Here is an 18255-nt window from a genome sequence, read left to right on the forward strand (position 1 = left end):
CTAATCATCGCCTAATGGATGCACTAACATGCCTTTTAAAAGTGGTATGCTATATGCGTACTGTGTGTGTGTGTGTGTGTGTGTGTGTGTGTGTGTGTGTGTGTGTGCGTGCGCGCGTTTGTCGGTGTGTGTCACAATGGGTTAACGATTGGAATATTGGGATTAAGGGTTGAATTTTCATTTTGATTGGAATGGGCAACTACTCCTCACCAGTGGCGAGGCCGGACCTATTTTGGGTGGGCTCAAACTCATCCAAAACTTGCATTAGCCCACCCTATGAATTCGTTCTCAAATTAATTTTGAAAAAAAAATTGTATATATATTTATATATATACAAAAAAAGTAAACGTGAAAATCGGTTGAGAAATTAGCAAATTATGGTGTAATTTCAATGTCCGTGGATTGCCTTTGACCTTCCCAACATAGCTGACACGGAGGCACGTTGGTTAGCCGGGCTGCTACGGCACGCTGGCGTTTAGTCTTCATATCTATGATCAGAACCGCTATACAATTTTCCAGCTGTGTTAACGCTAATCACCACGTAATGCTTGAGTCACAACCCTGACACAATCTATGAAATGGCTGTTGACCACACGCGATGCTTCAATGCCTCCTCTTGAATTGCTGTAGTTATGTGTCAGCACTGACTCGGCAGGGGCTTTTAATGGTGCATACTATGTAGCTATTAGCTAATAAGATAATTAGGCACTTGGAGCTATCGCTAGCTAATTTAACAGAAAAGAGTTTTTGCCCAGAGCATCTGATACGATATGTCCCTATGAAGTGTCTTATGCCAAGATAGGGTGTGTTCATCCATCCATCCATTTTCCGTACCGCTGATCCTCACTTGGGTCGCGGGCGAGCTGGGGCCTATCCCAGTTGACTCTGGGCGAGTTGCGGGGTACACCCTGAACTGGTGGCCAGCCAATCGCAGGGAACATATTAAAAAACAACCATTCGCACTCACATTCACACCTATAGGCAATTTAGAGTCTTCAATTAACACACCATGCATGTTTTTGGAGAAAACCCACGCATGCACTGGGAGAACATGCAAACTCCACACAGGCGAGGCCGGATTTTAAACCGGGTCCTCAGAACTGTGAGGCAGAAGTGCTAACCAACGGTAGACCGTGCCGCCGGGTGTGTTCATACGGTGTTGTTTTTTTTTTTTTTTTTTTTTTTTTTAAGAGTACGGGGCAGAAAATGTTGACATGCCCTGCAAAAACCTCAAAATCTTACCAAGAATATTTTATTTCTTGTCAAAACTAATTAAAATTAGAGGCACCACGTAAAAAAAAAAAAAAAAAAAAAAATTGCCAGTGGCGTATTAACAAAAAAATAATAAAGTACTCGCCTGGAAAACATTTTGTGTACTTATTTCAAGTAAAAAATTAGCTTGAAATAAGTGAAAATTGTCTGAAAAGAAGGTGACGAGTCTTATTTTTTTAAGCCTTTGAGTTTTTGCAGTGTGGGTGTTTATTTTCAGTTTTAAAAAAACGCTGGCAGTATCAGGTCGTTTCAATTGCCATAACTACATGCGCTAAATCTAGTTAAATGCTAGTTTACGACGGGACACATTATGAAACACTGTCTGCAAATGGGCGGCACGGTGGGCGACTGGTTAGAGCGTCAGTCTCACAGTTCTGAGGTGCGGGGTTCAATCCCCGTCCCCGCCTGTGTGGAGTTTGCATGTTCTCCCCGTGCCTGCGTGGGTTTTCTCCGGGCACTCCGGTTTCCTCCCACATCCCAAAAACATGCATTAATTGGAGACTCTAAATTGCCCGTAGGCATGACTGAGAGTGCGAATGGTTGTTTGTTTCTATGTGCCCTGCGATTGGCTGGCAACCAGTTCAGGGTGTAGCCCGCCTCCTGCCCGATGACAGCTGGGATTGGCTCCAGCACGCCCGCGACCCTAGTGAGGAGAAGCGGCTCAGAAAATGGATAGATGGATGGATGTTTGCAAATGTCTGCATTTCAATAGATGGACAAACGCTTTTTTTATTTTTTATTTTTTTTTTTTAAATAAGACAACCAGGTGCAGGTGAGAGACTATAAAAAGAAAATACATTATTGCATGATAATGAGTTTGTCTTTGTTCATTTTTTCTGTAGTTGTATAATACTGTATAATACTAAATTTCCAACACTGTTGTCTATTACTCACAGCAAAAGGTGGCCTTATAAATGACTCATTTCTACTTTAATAGACCTAGAGACTAGCTAAAATGTTTTTAATATTCCTTTCCTCTAAAATGAAAAACCCATATTGTATTCATATTGCTACAAAAGCTTTGTGCTTTTCTGACAATAAACTAGACTTAAAAATTATGTGATAAAATACAATATAATATATTAGCTTGGTTTTGATTAGATAAATAGATTAGATAAAATAGGTTACATTAGTTTGGATATATACTGTAGACAGAAAGACAGACGGACTCTCTGGCCTTCTCAGTCGTTCACTTACGTTCGACACGAACAATCCCGAACCCCTACCGATAATTAAGCTGGCGTCACTTAACAGGTTAAACCACATTTTGAAGTCAATAATGTGTAAGGAATTCACAACAGGTCTTACCAGAAAGTTTATGGAGCGTGTCTTTGTGTCTTTAAATGTTCATATTCGTCTTCCTGGTTTAACAAAGAACGATAAGTAACTCATCGACTGGCAGCTAAAATTGAAAAGTTGGAAGCGGTACAGAAAATGGATGGATGGCTGAAGCACTGGCAGCACGGCAGGGATCACATATTATTTTGAAATCTGTCATCCTTTTCCTGCCAGACTCCAACGTGTTGCGTGAGCGTGGACCTTGAGGACGCTTTATTTTGAAATTCAAGGCCTCGGTTTTCTCTTGTGATCCCTTTTGCTAACTTGATGTTACTTCCTGGCCATTTTTTTTTTTGTCCAATCAAGTTGCGCTGCCTCGGGACGACAGTTTTCTTGCCGATTTGAGAAACGTCAGTGAGGAGTGTTGGAAGAAGTTTGTGTCTTGACTGCAGCGATGGGTGGCGACGCTCGAGACACGGTAATGCGGAATACGTTGTTACCGTGACATTGTTATGATACTGTACGACTATAATTACACTGTGTGTGGAATTTGTAGCATGCCACGCAGGCAGCTAGCAGCTCCATTGAAAAGAAACTTGAACCTTGGACGTAGTTGCCGACCACTCAATGTGATACTTTGACATCAAGTACTTTTTTTAATTTTTATTTTACTTTTTTTGGGCGGGGATGACGATAAGGTTTTTGAGGTACCTGCGGGGCAGCGGGAGGGTCCTGGGGTTCGTGTTCGTGGCGTCTGTCATTTGGCTGCTGCTGGACATGGCTGCCCTCCGCCTCTCCATCGGCGACGCCAACAGTCGGCTAGTGAATGAGAGAACGATCCGGGAGCAGGAGATGGCCAGGCGGCCGGACAAAGTTTCGGACAGTTCGGAATTCAAACCCGTCAGAGTCTACAGACGGCACACGGGAAAGGAGCAGATGGCAGGACGGGACAAAAATAATCTCCAAGGAGATCTTGGTGAGAGTCAACCAGAATTTGCTGTTAAAAACCCTGTGCATTTGTCTATGATTGACACATCACTTTTGGAAAATAACATAGTAAATAATGACTCCATTGCACTAAGACGCAGTGTCGAGACAGAGATAATCGAACCTGTGAAGACGGCTCCAAACACGAGCGTTCAAGTGTTCAATCCGCACCAGGTTGTGAAGGAAGAACTTCCCGTTCAAACAACACACAATGCGTCTTCGGTGAAGAAGATGAAACAAATGGAAGACTTTCCCGATCAAGGAACAAATAATGCGTCTTTGCTGAAGGAGGAGAAACAAATTGAAGAAGTTCCCATTCAAGGAACACACAACGTGTCTTCAGTAAAGGAGGTGAAAGAAATTGGAGAGATGTTAGAAAACAACTCAATAATAGTCCATGTCAACGACACCCATGCCGTAAAGGCAGGTGTCCACCAGGTGCTTTCCCTCGACCTGACCGTCGCCCCCAGAAATCTCAATGCCGTCGGTCAGTTCGGCCAGGCGGCGGTAGTTCCTAGCGATAAGGAGCTGCTGGCGCACCAGAGGTGGAATGAGGGCTATTTTAACGTCTACCTGAGCGACCAGATCCCAGTGGACCGCGCCATTCCCGACACCAGGCCTGAGATGTGAGTCACACGCGTACAGTACGCTAACCAAAAACCCAACTCATCTCACATGGCCCGCTCCTTTTCCTTCAGCTGTGCCCGCAACGAGGTCCACGACGACCTGCCGACCACCAGCGTGATCTTCTGCTTCGTGGACGAGGTGTGGTCCACCCTTCTGCGCTCCGTACACAGTGTCCTCAATCGATCGCCGCCGCACCTCCTCAAGGAGATCATCCTTGTGGATGACTTCAGCAAAAAAGGTAAAAGCATCATTCTGTCTTCACAATGACAGTGAGACTCAATTTGGATTGAGACATATGTTCCAGACGCAACCGCGATACGCCTTAAACAACTTACTGAAACGCACTTTTTCAAGTATTCCTTAGCCCCTGTTCTTACTCTCGCACTGGCAAAGAAATGGGAGGCAAAAAATCTCACTTGTACATTCTCCAAATAAGAAACATGGCATGCTTGCTTTAGTTTGTTTGTCACTCACCGTTGAACTTTACCATAAAACTAACACATCATGCAAACATTTAAACATTGGATATTTAAACACTAAAATGTTCAACCAAATCATGTCATTTTATCGAACAAATGTCTGCTAACATATACTCCGAAATTCCATAGTTTTAGTGATTTAGAACTGAACTGCATCATACTGTGAGGTGATCCTAATATTGTGCCCCTCATGTAGCTATGTTGATGCAGTATAGTTCAAAACAACTGCAAAGAGAATAATAAACAAAGCTCACCCATGACCCTAATGATGGTAAGCAGGATAGAAAATGGATGGATGGATTTTGCATCCAGTGTGTACACTTTTGTATGTCCTTTTTCAGTCTCGGTATTCACTTTTTTTCAGTCTACCTAAAGGATAATCTTGACAAGTACATGGCTAACTTCCCCAAGGTCCGAATCATTCACCTGAAGGAGCGCCAAGGTCTTATCAGGGCCCGGATGGCTGGAGCGGCTGTTGCCAAAGGTACACTCTGGTTTTGGGTTGTCCATCTTAAGTTTAGGAACAGTTATCAATGGCTATTTTAAACTTTTCCATTGATAAAAAAAGTTTTTTTTTGTTTCGTTTTTTTAAATAACTGAGTCTTTATCGCCAATTTTTCCTATTGTACATGCGTTTGTAGTTAGTCCCATCTTAGCATTTTTCATTTCGCATAATTGCCAAAGTCATCTTTGAACGTTTTCAGAAAACAAGTAAAAAATAACAAAAACAACAAAAAATTCAACAAACAAAAAGTAGTCCAATGCCCTCAATTGAACTTTTAGAAATTACCATGTCCTGGTTGACTGCGACGCTACACACACACAGGAAAAAAACACTTTTAAAAAAACATTTTTCACAAGCAGGTTTGTATTTATTATTGATATTGTGACATTAAGTAAAAAATGGCTTCGACATGCTATTATGCTAATGAGTTTCAAAACAGAGACCTGTATCAAAAGGTAAAATTGTGTATTCTTATTATAAAATAATACTTTGTGCTGTTTTTAAAATTGCACTCTTTGTAGTTGTTTTTATTTTTTATATTTTGAATTAGTTATTTAATACAATAAATAAAAAAACTGTGAAATATATATGTAAAATAGTTTTTAATTATAAAATTATGATTCATTCTACAATTTATTTCATTGCAATGAATTAATCAAATGTTTAATACCATAAATACAAAAATGTTTGTCCCAATTCATTGTGATGTAAAGTTGCTACGCTGAAGTTTTAGCTCAATGTTAAGCTTTTTTTTTTTCTGTCATTGGCTCTTACGTTGGTTTGAAGACTAAAATAAACGTTAAAAACCATCAGTGCAAAAGTGCAACCAAGTGGCCTTGTTAGTTGCCTCAATGTTGGCATAGACGTATTTTATTGTTTCACTCACCTAACTGACTGAGAGTTGACTTCACTGAAGCTCCGTGCGGTGTAGGCTGAGGCTCGGAGCGGGAGGGAGCACGTCAGACACTACACATCTTATAATAATTATTATCTTATTCCAAGTGTTGCACTGAGGAGACTGGTCATTCATGTTAACAAAGTTAAGACACACTTTTGTTCACTGCCCCCGTTGGGCACAAGCACGTCTTCGTGCGTGTTCTTCTTTGTTTGTTTTCGTCGCTTCTTTGTTGGTTTTCACCACTTGTACGGGGTCGGCGGACGAGGCATCAAAACTGGGAAGGGAGAAGGGAACGTTAGTCCCGGGTCCAGTCGGTTCTCGAGGCCCAACCCTAGACTGGGCCATACCTTGTCCACCCCTTCTGTAGACATTTGAGCCACAATTAAACACGAGAAGCAGCTGTCTGGCAAATGTAAACATAGCAGTGTGTAATAATGTGGTTCACCTGTAGTTATTAGAGTGTAACAGGATGTTTGCTTTGCTCTCAGGTGAGGTTTTCACTTTCCTTGACTCGCACGTTGAATGCAACGTGGGTTGGCTGGAGCCTCTGCTAGAGCGCATTTACCTGGATCGCAGGAAGGTACCCTGTCCGGTCATCGAAGTCATTAGCGATCAGGACATGAGGTGAGACCGTCGATCCACCTTCCATTTTCTATATTTGAGTCAAAACAATTTTATTTATTTAGCACCAGTTCACAACAGAAGTAACACTTAACACAATTAGCGGTTCAAGAACTACACTCAAACATTAAAGAAAACTAAAACTGAGAAAGCACTTGGCAACAGAAGCAAGGATAAACTCCCTCACAGTAAGAAATCTTCGAACAGAACGCAGGCTCTATGTGGCGACTGTCCGTCTCGGCCAGGTTGGGTTGGGATGGAGAAAGAGTAGAGGGGCACATGGCAGAGAGAAAACAGGATTGAATAACTGGTTGAAGCAAAATCTCTGTTGCGGTGAGCCAGTAGGAAAGAGTCCTTAAAAGAAAGAAGTCTAAAGTTTGGAATCATTTCACACTTAACTTGGAAGATAAAGTGCAATGTGTACTACAACATCACGTCTATGATCATCATCATGTTAGCTAATTCAAAATAGCCTACTTTGCTAGTTAGTATTGTTATGTGCCTTCAAGTGGTCATGGATAGACAAAGCCACCGATGCACTTTCAGTCGGTTTATTGAACAAACTGTAAGAAAACAAACACGCACATTCATACACGAGCTGCTGATGGCCACAACTCATGGAGAGTTCCTCAACACGCAAAGAACAGCCAGCCAACTCTACACTCTCATTTGCTGATGCCCACATCACTCACCAGGCCAGGTCCCAGCTTTTAAAGTCTAACACACCCAAGTCCAGATACTACAGTTAGAATGTGAGGATAGCGACCCCAAGTGGACAAGCATAATACCGGCACCTTGCACATTATTTTGTGTAATCATGCAAAATAATTTGTTTCCGATTAACGCGTACAATAATCGGTAGAATACTTGATTCTAATAATTTTCAATAGCTGCAGCACTAGTTGAGCCACCGTGAAAGGGAGAGAACAATGGGCACAACAACAGCCTACTGTTTGTACTCATCAGGATCATGGCTGAGTCTATCCGAGCTAATTTTGGGGAAGAGGGACACCGGGCAATTGCAGGGCACATACTGTATAAACAAAACAACCACCATTCACACTTACTTTCACACCTGTGAGCAATTAAGAGTTAATAAACCTAACATGCATGTTTTTGGAATGTGGAAGGAAGTCGGAATATCTGGAGAAAACCCACATAAGCATGGGGGGAACATGCAAACTCCACACAGTAGGGCTGCAGTCGATATTTGAACATTGAGCCTCAGAACTTTGAGGCAGACACACTAACCACCAGTCCGCCATGCTTCCTGTGGCCATAGTAGTGTGTGATGTAAGAAATAAAAACATTAAAAAATTGTTCGCTGCATGGTTCTGTGCTTTTTTATTTCCCTTCAGTTACAAACTGGTTGACAACTTCCAGAGAGGCATTTTCAAATGGCCTCTGGTGTTTGGCTGGAGCGCCCTATCAGACAAGTACGTTAAGAAGAACAATATGACCGTGGCTGATCCTATCAGGTGCCCCTCAACACTCTCAGACTCAGACTATTTCTTCTTTTTTTCACGGCTGTCACTCACATTGATTTCTTTACACACACAGATGCCCCGTAATGGCTGGAGGACTTTTCTCCATCGATAGAAAATACTTCTATGAACTTGGCGCCTACGATCCAGGCCTGGAAGTGTGGGGTGGGGAGAACATGGAGATTTCCTTTAAGGTAGCGCCCACCACTCAGAACCCCACAAAGGAGGGGAAATAGGTGAAATAAAAGAGACGACGATATTTTGAAAGGCGGGTGTCATTCACTCACTTCGACGTAACCGGCTCACGGTGGTCATCTCCTGCACACATTTTGGCAACAGTGCCGCAGGCTTCTCCATTTAATCCACAGTTACATTCAACATTGTAAATATAGTTATTGTTGTAAAACCCATGTGCTTTGATTCAGAATCAGAATCATCTTTATTTGCCAATGTCAAAAACACACAAGGAATTTGTCTCCGGTAGTTGGAGCCGCTCTAGTATGACAACAGACAGTCAATTGACAGAGAATCCTTTTGAGACACAAAGACATAAAAAACAGTCACTGAGCAATAAAAGATTACCAGTAATGTGGTGAAGCCGGTACAATTTTTTAAATTTATATATATATTTTTTTGACAATGTGCAAAAAGATGCAGAGTCCTCCAGCAATTAGAGCAGTTTGAAATGACTAATAGACCAATAGTCCAGTGTAATGACCATTGTGCAAAAGGCGCAGAGACTTCAGGAAAGGTATGCAGTTTAAAGTGACTACTAGTGCGATAATCTGGGACAATGTCGATTGTGCAAATGTTGCAAATGCTACTCAGGCACATGAGTGGCCAGTATTGGTCAACAACAGATGTGCAAATAGTGCAGCGTGGCAAGACTACTACAGTGAGTGCATGGGTAATGTATAATTGGCCAGACCGATATGTGACAACAAACTCAAGACAAAATTGGCAGCATGTTGCAATGGAATTGTAAGTTAACTGTTTAAGGAGTTAATGGCAAGAGGGAAGAAGTTTTTGGAATGTCTGCTTATTTTAGTTTGCATTGTTCGGTAGCGCCTACCTGAGGAAACATTTACTGTATTTGCATGGCTAAACCTTGAAATTCACTTATAGCAGTGTGTGAAAGCTTATGCTTCTGAAGCCACCTTCCACAAAATGGGCCCAAACACAGCACAGTTCTGGTTCTGAAATGCTTGCGAAGTTCTCGATTATCTAAATTGAAGACATACTTTCCTCAAGACGTCTGAGTTTGACAAGCGATGCAAAGCTTTGCATATGACGCAGCTGCGTTGTCACTGAGTTTTCCCGAGAAAAGTGGGCATGTAGCAACCACGAAGTCGGCAGGTACTTGAATAATGAGTAATTTTTTACATCCCAAACACACTGAAATCTAATGTGGTCGTTTTGCGAGAGCCTTATGCCATATATCCTCTTTTGCATTCAATCGACAAACCGCATAGATGTCAAACTTAAACCAGATCACAGACTCATTTTGACCTATGTTATGCATAAAACCGAAAGAAATTCATTTTTTAAAGTGTAAGAACACCGCCATAAGTGATGCTAATTGTTATCCCATGTGTCTTTAGTTTCCCCCATTATAAGTTAGCATTTAGGTAGCGGAGGCTATGTGGTTGGTTTGCATATTCAATGTGTATTTGTCTTTGTTTTATGTTTAGTTTGACAGTAACCTTCAGCTGAGAGTGGCAATCAACAGCTTGAAGACTCTTTTCTGAAGAACATTTACTAATATCATCCGTCAAACTGCCACTTGTGAAGTGAATTGAGTCCCCTGCCACCATACAACGCTCGTATCTCAAGTTAAAGCTCACAAATCGAAGCAAAAAAATTGTCCGATTAACGACTCGTATCTCGAAAAACTCGTAAATTGGCTCACTTGTATCTCAAGGCACCTTTTCCAGCATGACGGCCCCAGTACACTAAGCAATGCCTACTTTGTATGGTCGAATGAGTTTGGTGTGGAATACTAAATGGAGCACATGCACTGCTTGAACAGATCTGGATGTGTGGGGGCGAAATCGAGATCATCCCCTGCTCCCGAGTGGGCCACATTTTCCGAGAGCAGAACCCATACCAATTCCCCAAGGACCGGCACAAGACGGTGGAGCGCAACCTAGCAAGGGTGGCCGAAGTGTGGCTGGACGAGTACAAGGAGCTTTTCTACGGCCACGGCTACCATCACCTGCTGGACAACAGATTAATCGACGTAGGCAACCTCACCGAGCAGATCCAACTGAGGGACAGGCTCAAATGCAAGAGCTTCAAGTGGTACTTAGACAACGTGTATCCAGAGTTGGAGGCTCCTTTAGTCAAAGCTGAGGGCCTGGTAAGTTGATCCGCTCGTCCTTCTGCAGTATGGAATTAAAATTCTGAGTTAAGAATTAAAAGGTTTCTCCTGTTTGACGCAGGTCTTCAATCGAGGTTCAAGAAATTGCCTTTCTGTGCGGAAACGCGTTCTCTCATTTGAGAAGTGTGATCTTAGCAAGCAGGTAGCTTTGACTTGCGCAGTGCACAAGGGCTATGTGGGAAAATATGTACTAACTTTCCGGTAAATATACATAGGAAGTTAGGCTAAGGAATTTTCAAAATATTGCACATCAAAAACTTTTCATGGCGATAAGAGAAATAAATTGGGAATTGTGGATAATTGAATGTACAAATGAATTCAAGCCTAAATGTAAACATTTTGTAAGCAGACATCTGTGCAAAATAGCTCTCTTTGCCTGTTTTCACTTCACTCAAGCAGCTGCGTGTCCAAAGCTAACTTGTCCCTCACATTTTGGCTCTTAACACAAAGGAACAGAAATGTGGTTGTTTTCGTCAAGATGATGATAAAATATATTTTCCCCAACTATATATTTAAGTTCCATTAGGAGCCAACTTGCAATTCTGTAAATTCCTAGTTTATCCACATGAATTCCTATGAAAAACTACCTTGCACTTTCTCTTGGATGTTGCAGAGTCAGCACTTTAACTACACCTGGCTGAAGCACATCCGCCAACAGGATCTGTGTCTCGCACCTCATGTCACGCAAAGCAGTTTGAGTTTACAGCCGTGTGACCGCAACCACGCCATGCTCCGCTGGCTGCACAAATCCTCCAAGTTACCGCTGGTAGGTTACGCTTTGGGCGTGGCGCCGACCCCGTGCAGATTTTTGTTCTGCGACTAGAGGCTGTGCAACACTTTGATTATGTGGGCAGGGACACGAATTTCCAGCCAGACTGCATGACTGCTGGTTAGGCCCTTCCAAATTCGTTGACAGTCTCCTTTTTTTTTTTTTTTTTTTTTTTTTTAGAAATCTGGCTGTCTTGATAAGATATCAGTTTATAATTGGGTAAACTTCAAGGAACTATTTCTTATTTGTGTTAGTTTTTTGTCTAAAATGTTCATTAACTTCATAAGAGATATTGGTAACTGTGGGAATTCCCTTCACTTTTTGTCTGAATGTAAGATTTGTGGAAGATTAACATTTCAGTTATATTGAAAATTTGGAAAAGTGTTTTTATTGTAGAAAGCTATTTATTTGTTTAAGTTTTCATTTAACTTTAGAAGACATCCTGCTGAACGTGGGAGCGCCCTGTACTTTTAGTTAGACGTTTAAGACAAAGATGTCTGTGTCCTAAGATTTTAAAAAATATATTTAAGATGTTACAAATATGAAAAGCTGTTAAACATACGCTTAAAGGCATTTTTAACAAAGTGTTGGAGTTTGTATGATTAAACATTTTGATACCAATATTTTCCTTTTTATAGCGAATGAATGTCAACTCCAAATATCAGTTATCATCCTCCTTGACTACTAATAATTAGTATCGGTATCAACCCTGAAAATAACATTGCTGTTTGTATGAATATTACAGTATGATGAAGTGTCGATACAATTATATGGTCAGTCAGATTTAAAATCAGTTTGTTAATGAGGGCTGATATAAGGATTTGCATACAGTTTTGAGACTTCAATGCGAAAATTGATTAGGCGGGTTACACTGCGATGTCAGACAACAGGTCTTGCCTTGATTACTTTTATTATTGTATCCAATGGGGATTGATTACTCATTTTCTGCTAACAACCTGCATTCATGGTCAAAAGTTAACTGTCAACACTCATAACTGCTGTCATGTCCTCTTTGCTTTTTTTGTCCACATTTGTCTAGCCCGAGCACTTGATAGCTGAGAAGTCCTCCAAACAAATGTGCCTGGAAGCTTCTCCGAGAGGTAACATGATTCGCCTCACCACCTGCGTTGTCGACAATCCCTTCCAGCAATGGCAGTTTACAAACTACTACTCCGAGTGAAGAGCAACATCGTTCTGGTAAACGTGCAGTAGAACATGCCTTCAGCTTTGGAAAAGCTGTTTGAGCATTGTTTCCATATTGTCGCTGTTGGACGGAATCCTCACATCTCTAAAATCACTACGTTTCAGGAAATTTTAAAAAAAGATGGCAACTTGCTTGAGTTGCCAAACACATCATCGTTCAAGTTGGTATTATAACATATTGATATCATATATCATTGCGTGCCAACATCAACAGACCACCACCCAAAAATCATGTTCAATAGTAGTTTAATATTGAATACTTCAACGACTGTGGTTAGATCATCTCCCCAAATGCTTATTTCAAAGGTTCAAGAGACATGATTGATGCAATTTTTAAAAAATAATAAAAATTATGAGCTAAATAGGCGGAAATTAATCTGCACACAGACTTACCGTCGTGGCTGGTGTTTCCTTCTGCACTGAAGCATTACAGCTATCCATTAAAAAAAACAAAAAACAGGCTTCCTCCAATGTATGTAATGGCATTTCAATCTCGAGGCAGCATAATGCTGCACGGCTCCCGCAGAGTGAGCGGAAAGGCGGAGTTTTACAACACTTCTCAGATATTTGAGCATTTAAGAGAGTTGATAGATTTCTTCTCAAACTATTGTCAACACTTTAAAATTTGGTTAAGGTTAAGAGGATACCGATTAAATGCTCAAATTATAAAGAAAGAGTGAGTGAGTGAGTGAATGAGTTAGCGAGCAAGCAAATAATTTGTTTAAAGCAGGGACAGTGGAAATGTGCAATGTTTTCATGACCTTTTTATACAAATGTCTGTCTTTTCCTTATGACACTTTGGTTTCTTTAAACTTAAACCCAATTGCCTGTGTTGGACTTTTTCACATTTTACAAAAAGCTTCACACAATATGTAGCATACTGAAAATTAAGACCCACTATGTGCCTGGTTTGTATCCTGTGAATGTCTGGGACTAAATAATGACGATTGAATACAATTTGTTTAAAACGTGTCAAACAGGTAAGAGCCAAGCTGTCATTTTTAAGATGTGGTTTACTTGAGGTCTTCTGTGGTTTTTTGAATGCTGCATCATTTGGGCGGTGGGAATGTTTTTGTACTATTGCGCCTTTGTCACTAGAGGGAGGTGTTTGCATGAAGAGATTAGAGAGCCTCTCACAATGACAATCTCATGCAGGAAAAATAAATTGCTCTTTTGTTTTGTTTTGGAAAACTGTGCAAATAAAAAGACCAGAGATCAAGATTAAAAAGCAGTGTTTATTTCACATTTGCACCATCTTTCATTTATAATTAACACATGTAGTATAGTAGTTTCGAACGAAGTATGCATGTGCCTGGCATAAATAGTATGCGTTGTAGTAGGTAGTAAAAAGTGTGTTTTGCAATTGTGACAAAAGAAGATGCAATCCTTAGTGTTTATTAAAAAAAAAAAAAAAAAAAAAGCCACTGACGTTCAACTGGAGCCATGCGGTGAGTCAGTATAGGTCACGGCATGTTTCTTAGTTGTTTATTTGTAAACAATTTTTACATCAAAAGCCCTTTCTCAACTTGTTTTTTTTCTGGTTTTATACTTTTTAGTGTCAACGTCACTTTTTCTGCTTGATGTGTTTCTTCTCACAGAAAGCTTGTTTTCTTCACTTTTTGGCCAGAAACTGGTGTTTTGGGTAAAACCAACCTATGGGCTACTGCTGATTACTAAAGAACAGAAAAAGCGAGAAAAATGTTTTTCTTTCTGGTGGCAGAACAGAGTACTCTTTCTCTTGGTCCGTTATGTGCTTATGTTGTCCCACTACACAATATTGGATGCATCTTGAAAGATCAGGCAAAATGCTCTAAAGCAGATGGCTTGCAATATGGGAAACTCTGCTTTGAAAACGTCTGGCAGAGAATGAGTTAGTTTTGTGCAAAATCCTACTCAATTCACTTATTGGGATCATAACTAGCCATGTGTCATCAATAAGTGTGGCCTTTTAGAACTTGGATGCATTGGTCACTTTTTGCATCACAAATTCATCATGATGTACTCAAATTCCTCTATCTTCTTGCGGGTGTTTCCTCGCCGGATCTTGCGGTAGGATACAGAGTTGTATTTCGAGGTGGCGAAGTGGTCGAAGGATTCCTGGCGTCTGAGGGTGTCGGAGGACTTCTTTGGGAGCGGTAGAGTGGAGTGGCCAGGGACAGCGGGGTGCAGTGGGAATGCGTCAGGACGGCGGACATCGAGGTCCTTCTCCGACTCGGAAATGGAGCTGCGCTGGTTCGAGAAGCTCTCCTCGGGAGGTGGCTCAGTGGCTGGAGCCTGTCCCTGCTTCTGCTCAACTGCTCCATTACATGTAATGAAAGAGATCGTAGAACAACTAGGGCGCACTAGAAAAATGACTGTTGAACTAGTACTATTACACAAATATTAAATGGATAACAATATGAAATGTAAAAGTTTTGTTGCATTATACATATGTACCTACAGTATACATATATGGTACATGTGCACAGCAGGTGGAAAACATGATACCATGTTGACCTAATGACTAGTGTGTACAGTTGTTGTTGTTTTAAAACAAGCAACTGTAATTTAATTACACATTTTCTCCAAGTAATATAATGAATTACAATTCCATAAATTTTGTAATTCACATAATCTCATTACATATAAATAGTTACTCCCCAACACTGTCTACTATTGCATAGAAACTTACAGCAGTGGATGGCAGTAGCAGACAAAAGTTACTAGTCAGTCCTAATTGTTCTACTGCACTAAATTGACATACAGTAGTGACAAAATGTTACTGGTAAGACAGTAGTTTTGCTAGTATTCAAAAGTCATACAGTAGTGTAAAAACGTCAGTACTATGATGTAGTCGTTCTACTACTGCACATAGACATACAGCAGTCAAAGGCAGTAGTGGAAAAAAACGTCACTAGTGGGACATAATAATTCTACTAGAGTGCTATAGTTCTACTAGTGCACAGAAACATAGTGGAAGGTAATAGTGGAAAATAGTTACTGGTAAGACCTAGTTGTTCTACTAGTGCACAGAAATGTCATGACGTTGTCGAAGGCACTAGTTGGGGGAAAAAAAAAAAACACTAGTAAGAAATTTGTTCGAAAAGTGCACTAGTCATTCTACTAGTGTGCAGAAATGTCACAGTAATGGAAAAAGCATCACTTGTAGTGCCTCAATCATTCTACTGGTGTGCAGAAATGTCATACAGCAATAGAAGACAGTACAATAGCAGAAAACATGTTACGAGTAAGACCTCGTCTTTCTGCTAGTGCCAAAAAAATGTCCTTCAGGAGTAGAAATAACTTCATTGTTAAGGCATAGTTTTCCTACTAGCTCATTCAGTAGTTTTACTAGTGCACAGAAACATGATATAGCAGTGGACAGCAGTAGTGGACAAAGGTTGCTAGTAAGACCTACTGTTCTACTCGTGTGCCCTAGTCGATCTACTAGTGTGCTGAATGTTCATACAGTAGTGGAACACGTTACTAGTAGAACAGTTGGACTACTAGTGCACCTTAGTTAATGTAACAGTGAACAGGAATGTCATATGGTAGCGGATAAAAAAACATCACTAGGAGAATGTTGAATAAATCCTCAAATGTTTCTCCTCAACTTGCCATCTTAACTGCACTAGATACTGTAAATGTCGCATGCAGGCTTACCTTCATATGAGGGTTCACTGTGCTGAGGCTTTTCTGGCTCAACTTGAAGAGGACAGTGAAGCTCCAGAGAGCCAATCACAGGCGTCCCACCAGGCTCAGTTTCATCGGCCTGGATTTCCTTGCAGGCCTCTTGAACTTCAGTCAGGAGAGGTTCCTCACTTCTCTCTGAAAGTTGACTGTCCACATGGGCCGCTTCTAGGGTTACAAAATTCCGTGAATTTTTAGAATCTCCGGGCACTCCGGTTTCCTCCCACATCCCAAAAACATGCATGCTAGGTTGATTGGAAACTCTACATTTCCCTTAGGTGTGAATGTGTGCGTGAATGGTTTGTTTGTTTATATGTGCCCTGCGATTGGCTGGCGACCAGTTCAGGATGTACCCCGCCTATCGCCCGGAGATAGCTGGGATAGGCTCCAGCACGCCTGCGACCCTTGTGAGGATAAAGCGGTACAGAAAATGGATGGATGGATGGATGGATGGATGGATGGAAACTTTTAATCAGAAGGAACGGGAATTTGTGGGAATAGAGAAGACTAAACTAGGAATTTACCAAATTGAAGGAACTTAAATGAAGCATCATCTTCTGCATGTCAGGCAGAAGCATGTGCAACTACCATACCAGTGCACCCTCAACTTCCAGTTAATTCCCACACGTTCCATTAGAAACTTTCCAATTCGTAGTACAGTACTCTTGAGATACAAGTGCCTTGACTTAAGAGTGTTTCAAGATACAAGCCATCGCACTGTGTTTTGTTTTTCATTGTCTTGAGATACAGGCAAAAGTCTGAGAAACAATTTCACTTCAGACCCCCACCGCTAGATGGCGCCAGCAAACTTCACAACATCAACTCACGTTGGTTTCCTTGCGGTGGCAGGACAGTATTGGCGCTAATGCGCCATAAACCGCCAATATACCCCACAGAAGAACACGAATGGGCGAAACGTTAGCGAAAGATGTGTTTTGTAGATGCATTTTTTATGTTTGCAAGTTATGTGGTGACTAGATGTTATGACTGTTTTTCTCCAGTACAAAAGTCTTGAGTGCATTTTTTCATATGTAAAACAACAAATTTTGGTGTTTTTCACAGGGGCTGGAACGGATTAATTGGATTTACATTCATTTCAATGGGGGAAGCTGATTTGAGTTACGAGTGTTTTGAGATACATGCGTGGTATCTGAACAAATTAACTCCAAAATTCCAGAAGCGTGAATTCCCATGGAAATTTGTGAAATTTGCCAAAAATGTTGGGGAAATTTACCAGAAATTTTTGGTGGAATTGAACTTAAATTTGGGAGGAATGTACTGAAAGAATTGCATGAAAATTTGGGGGAAATTGAACAAACATTTTGGGGAAATTTCCCCCAATTTTTTCCAGGAAATTTACGAAATCTTTTCGGGATATCGCCCAAAACCATTCTGCAAATTTACTAGAAATGTTCTACCCCCCTTGCAAGCCCAAATGCTTTGCTGTTAAAAACTTGCACCAACCTGGATCACGAGAGCTGTTGGCTCTACTGTGCTCCTCGGCTTGATCTTCGTCACTGTAGAACACAGAGTCGTCTCCCTCCTCCACCGACCACGCATCTCTATCCTCGGGTTCCGAGTTGCGGAGCTTCGTCTCGGGGGTGAATCCGCAAATGATCTCGAGTACCTGCGATGCCATAACAACCTCCTCCTCCTCTCCTTTGTGAGCCACTGGCTTTGGAAACACTGGGCTATCCTGCATCTCCATCTTTGAAAAGTGTGTATCTTTTTACCCGTTGAGTCAGAAATCTAACATTCTTTGGCTTGCCATTGCGTTACTGTCTAGTCGCAGACATGAATGAGCATTCAAAGACATCACTTGTCCTGCGAATTGTTTTTAAATAGTCCATGTAGCACTTGAAGTTGGTGGTGCAAGGTCAAGCTTGGCAGTCCTCTCCCCGATGTAATCGTTTGTGAGCGCTGGATCGCCAGTGAACAGAGGTTTTGTTGTTGGGCCCAACAAAGCCTCTTTGTGACTCGAGCTTCACAGCATACAAAGTGACTGTACCCAATCACTAATCTTTCTTGGGTGATCAGTCTTCTTTCTACAAAGTTTCCAGGCAGGATTAACATTCTCCCATAG

General features: G+C 41.2%; 2 protein-coding genes across 3 annotated transcripts; one reads left to right on the forward strand and one right to left on the reverse strand.

Moving 5' to 3' along the window:
• The first annotated feature begins 2649 nt into the window (after positions 1-2649).
• LOC133411005 (polypeptide N-acetylgalactosaminyltransferase 5) lies at positions 2650-13718 on the forward strand. Its single transcript, XM_061692782.1, has 10 exons — positions 2650-4163; positions 4236-4402; positions 5008-5127; positions 6535-6670; positions 8026-8145; positions 8228-8345; positions 10181-10510; positions 10593-10673; positions 11145-11297; positions 12340-13718. Exons 1-10 carry the CDS (start codon positions 3238-3240, stop codon positions 12478-12480), a joined length of 2292 nt encoding a protein of 763 aa, XP_061548766.1. The 5' UTR covers positions 2650-3237; the 3' UTR covers positions 12481-13718.
• Positions 13719-13770: 52 nt separating this feature from the next.
• LOC133410842 (ermin-like) lies at positions 13771-18078 on the reverse strand. 2 transcript variants are annotated; one of them, XM_061692414.1, is made up of 3 exons: positions 17637-18078; positions 16146-16340; positions 13771-14797 (listed from the first exon to the last, which is right to left on the reverse strand). In XM_061692414.1, the coding sequence occupies exons 1-3, from the start codon at positions 17878-17880 to the stop codon at positions 14484-14486; spliced, it is 753 nt and encodes a 250-aa protein (XP_061548398.1). In that variant the 5' UTR covers positions 17881-18078; the 3' UTR covers positions 13771-14483. The 2 variants fall into 2 exon arrangements, with proteins under 2 accessions (XP_061548398.1, XP_061548397.1); XM_061692413.1 differs by having other exon boundaries at positions 13771-14800.
• Positions 18079-18255: the final 177 nt, after the last annotated feature.

This window comes from Phycodurus eques, chromosome 12 (genome assembly GCF_024500275.1).
Source record: "Phycodurus eques isolate BA_2022a chromosome 12, UOR_Pequ_1.1, whole genome shotgun sequence".
Classification (NCBI taxonomy): Eukaryota; Metazoa; Chordata; class Actinopteri; order Syngnathiformes; family Syngnathidae; genus Phycodurus; species Phycodurus eques.

What these genes read in the sequence shown, in the direction of transcription:
- LOC133411005 (XM_061692782.1), top strand. Translation starts at nt 3,238, where the DNA reads ATGACGATAAGGTTTTTGAGGTACCTGCGGGGCAGCGGGAGGGTCCTG. An exon ending in GGATGACTTCAGCAAAAAAG is followed by an intron (nt 4,403 to 5,007) that starts GTAAAAGCATCA and finishes ACTTTTTTTCAG; the next exon opens with TCTACCTAAAGGATAATCTT. An exon ending in AGTGTGATCTTAGCAAGCAG is followed by an intron (nt 10,674 to 11,144) that starts GTAGCTTTGACT and finishes TGGATGTTGCAG; the next exon opens with AGTCAGCACTTTAACTACAC.
- LOC133410842 (XM_061692413.1), bottom strand. Translation starts at nt 17,880, where the DNA reads ATGGAGATGCAGGATAGCCCAGTGTTTCCAAAGCCAGTGGCTCACAAA. An exon ending in CAACAGCTCTCGTGATCCAG is followed by an intron (nt 16,341 to 17,636) that starts GTTGGTGCAAGT and finishes TTGTAACCCTAG; the next exon opens with AAGCGGCCCATGTGGACAGT. An exon ending in CAGTGAACCCTCATATGAAG is followed by an intron (nt 14,801 to 16,145) that starts GTAAGCCTGCAT and finishes CATGTAATGGAG; the next exon opens with CAGTTGAGCAGAAGCAGGGA.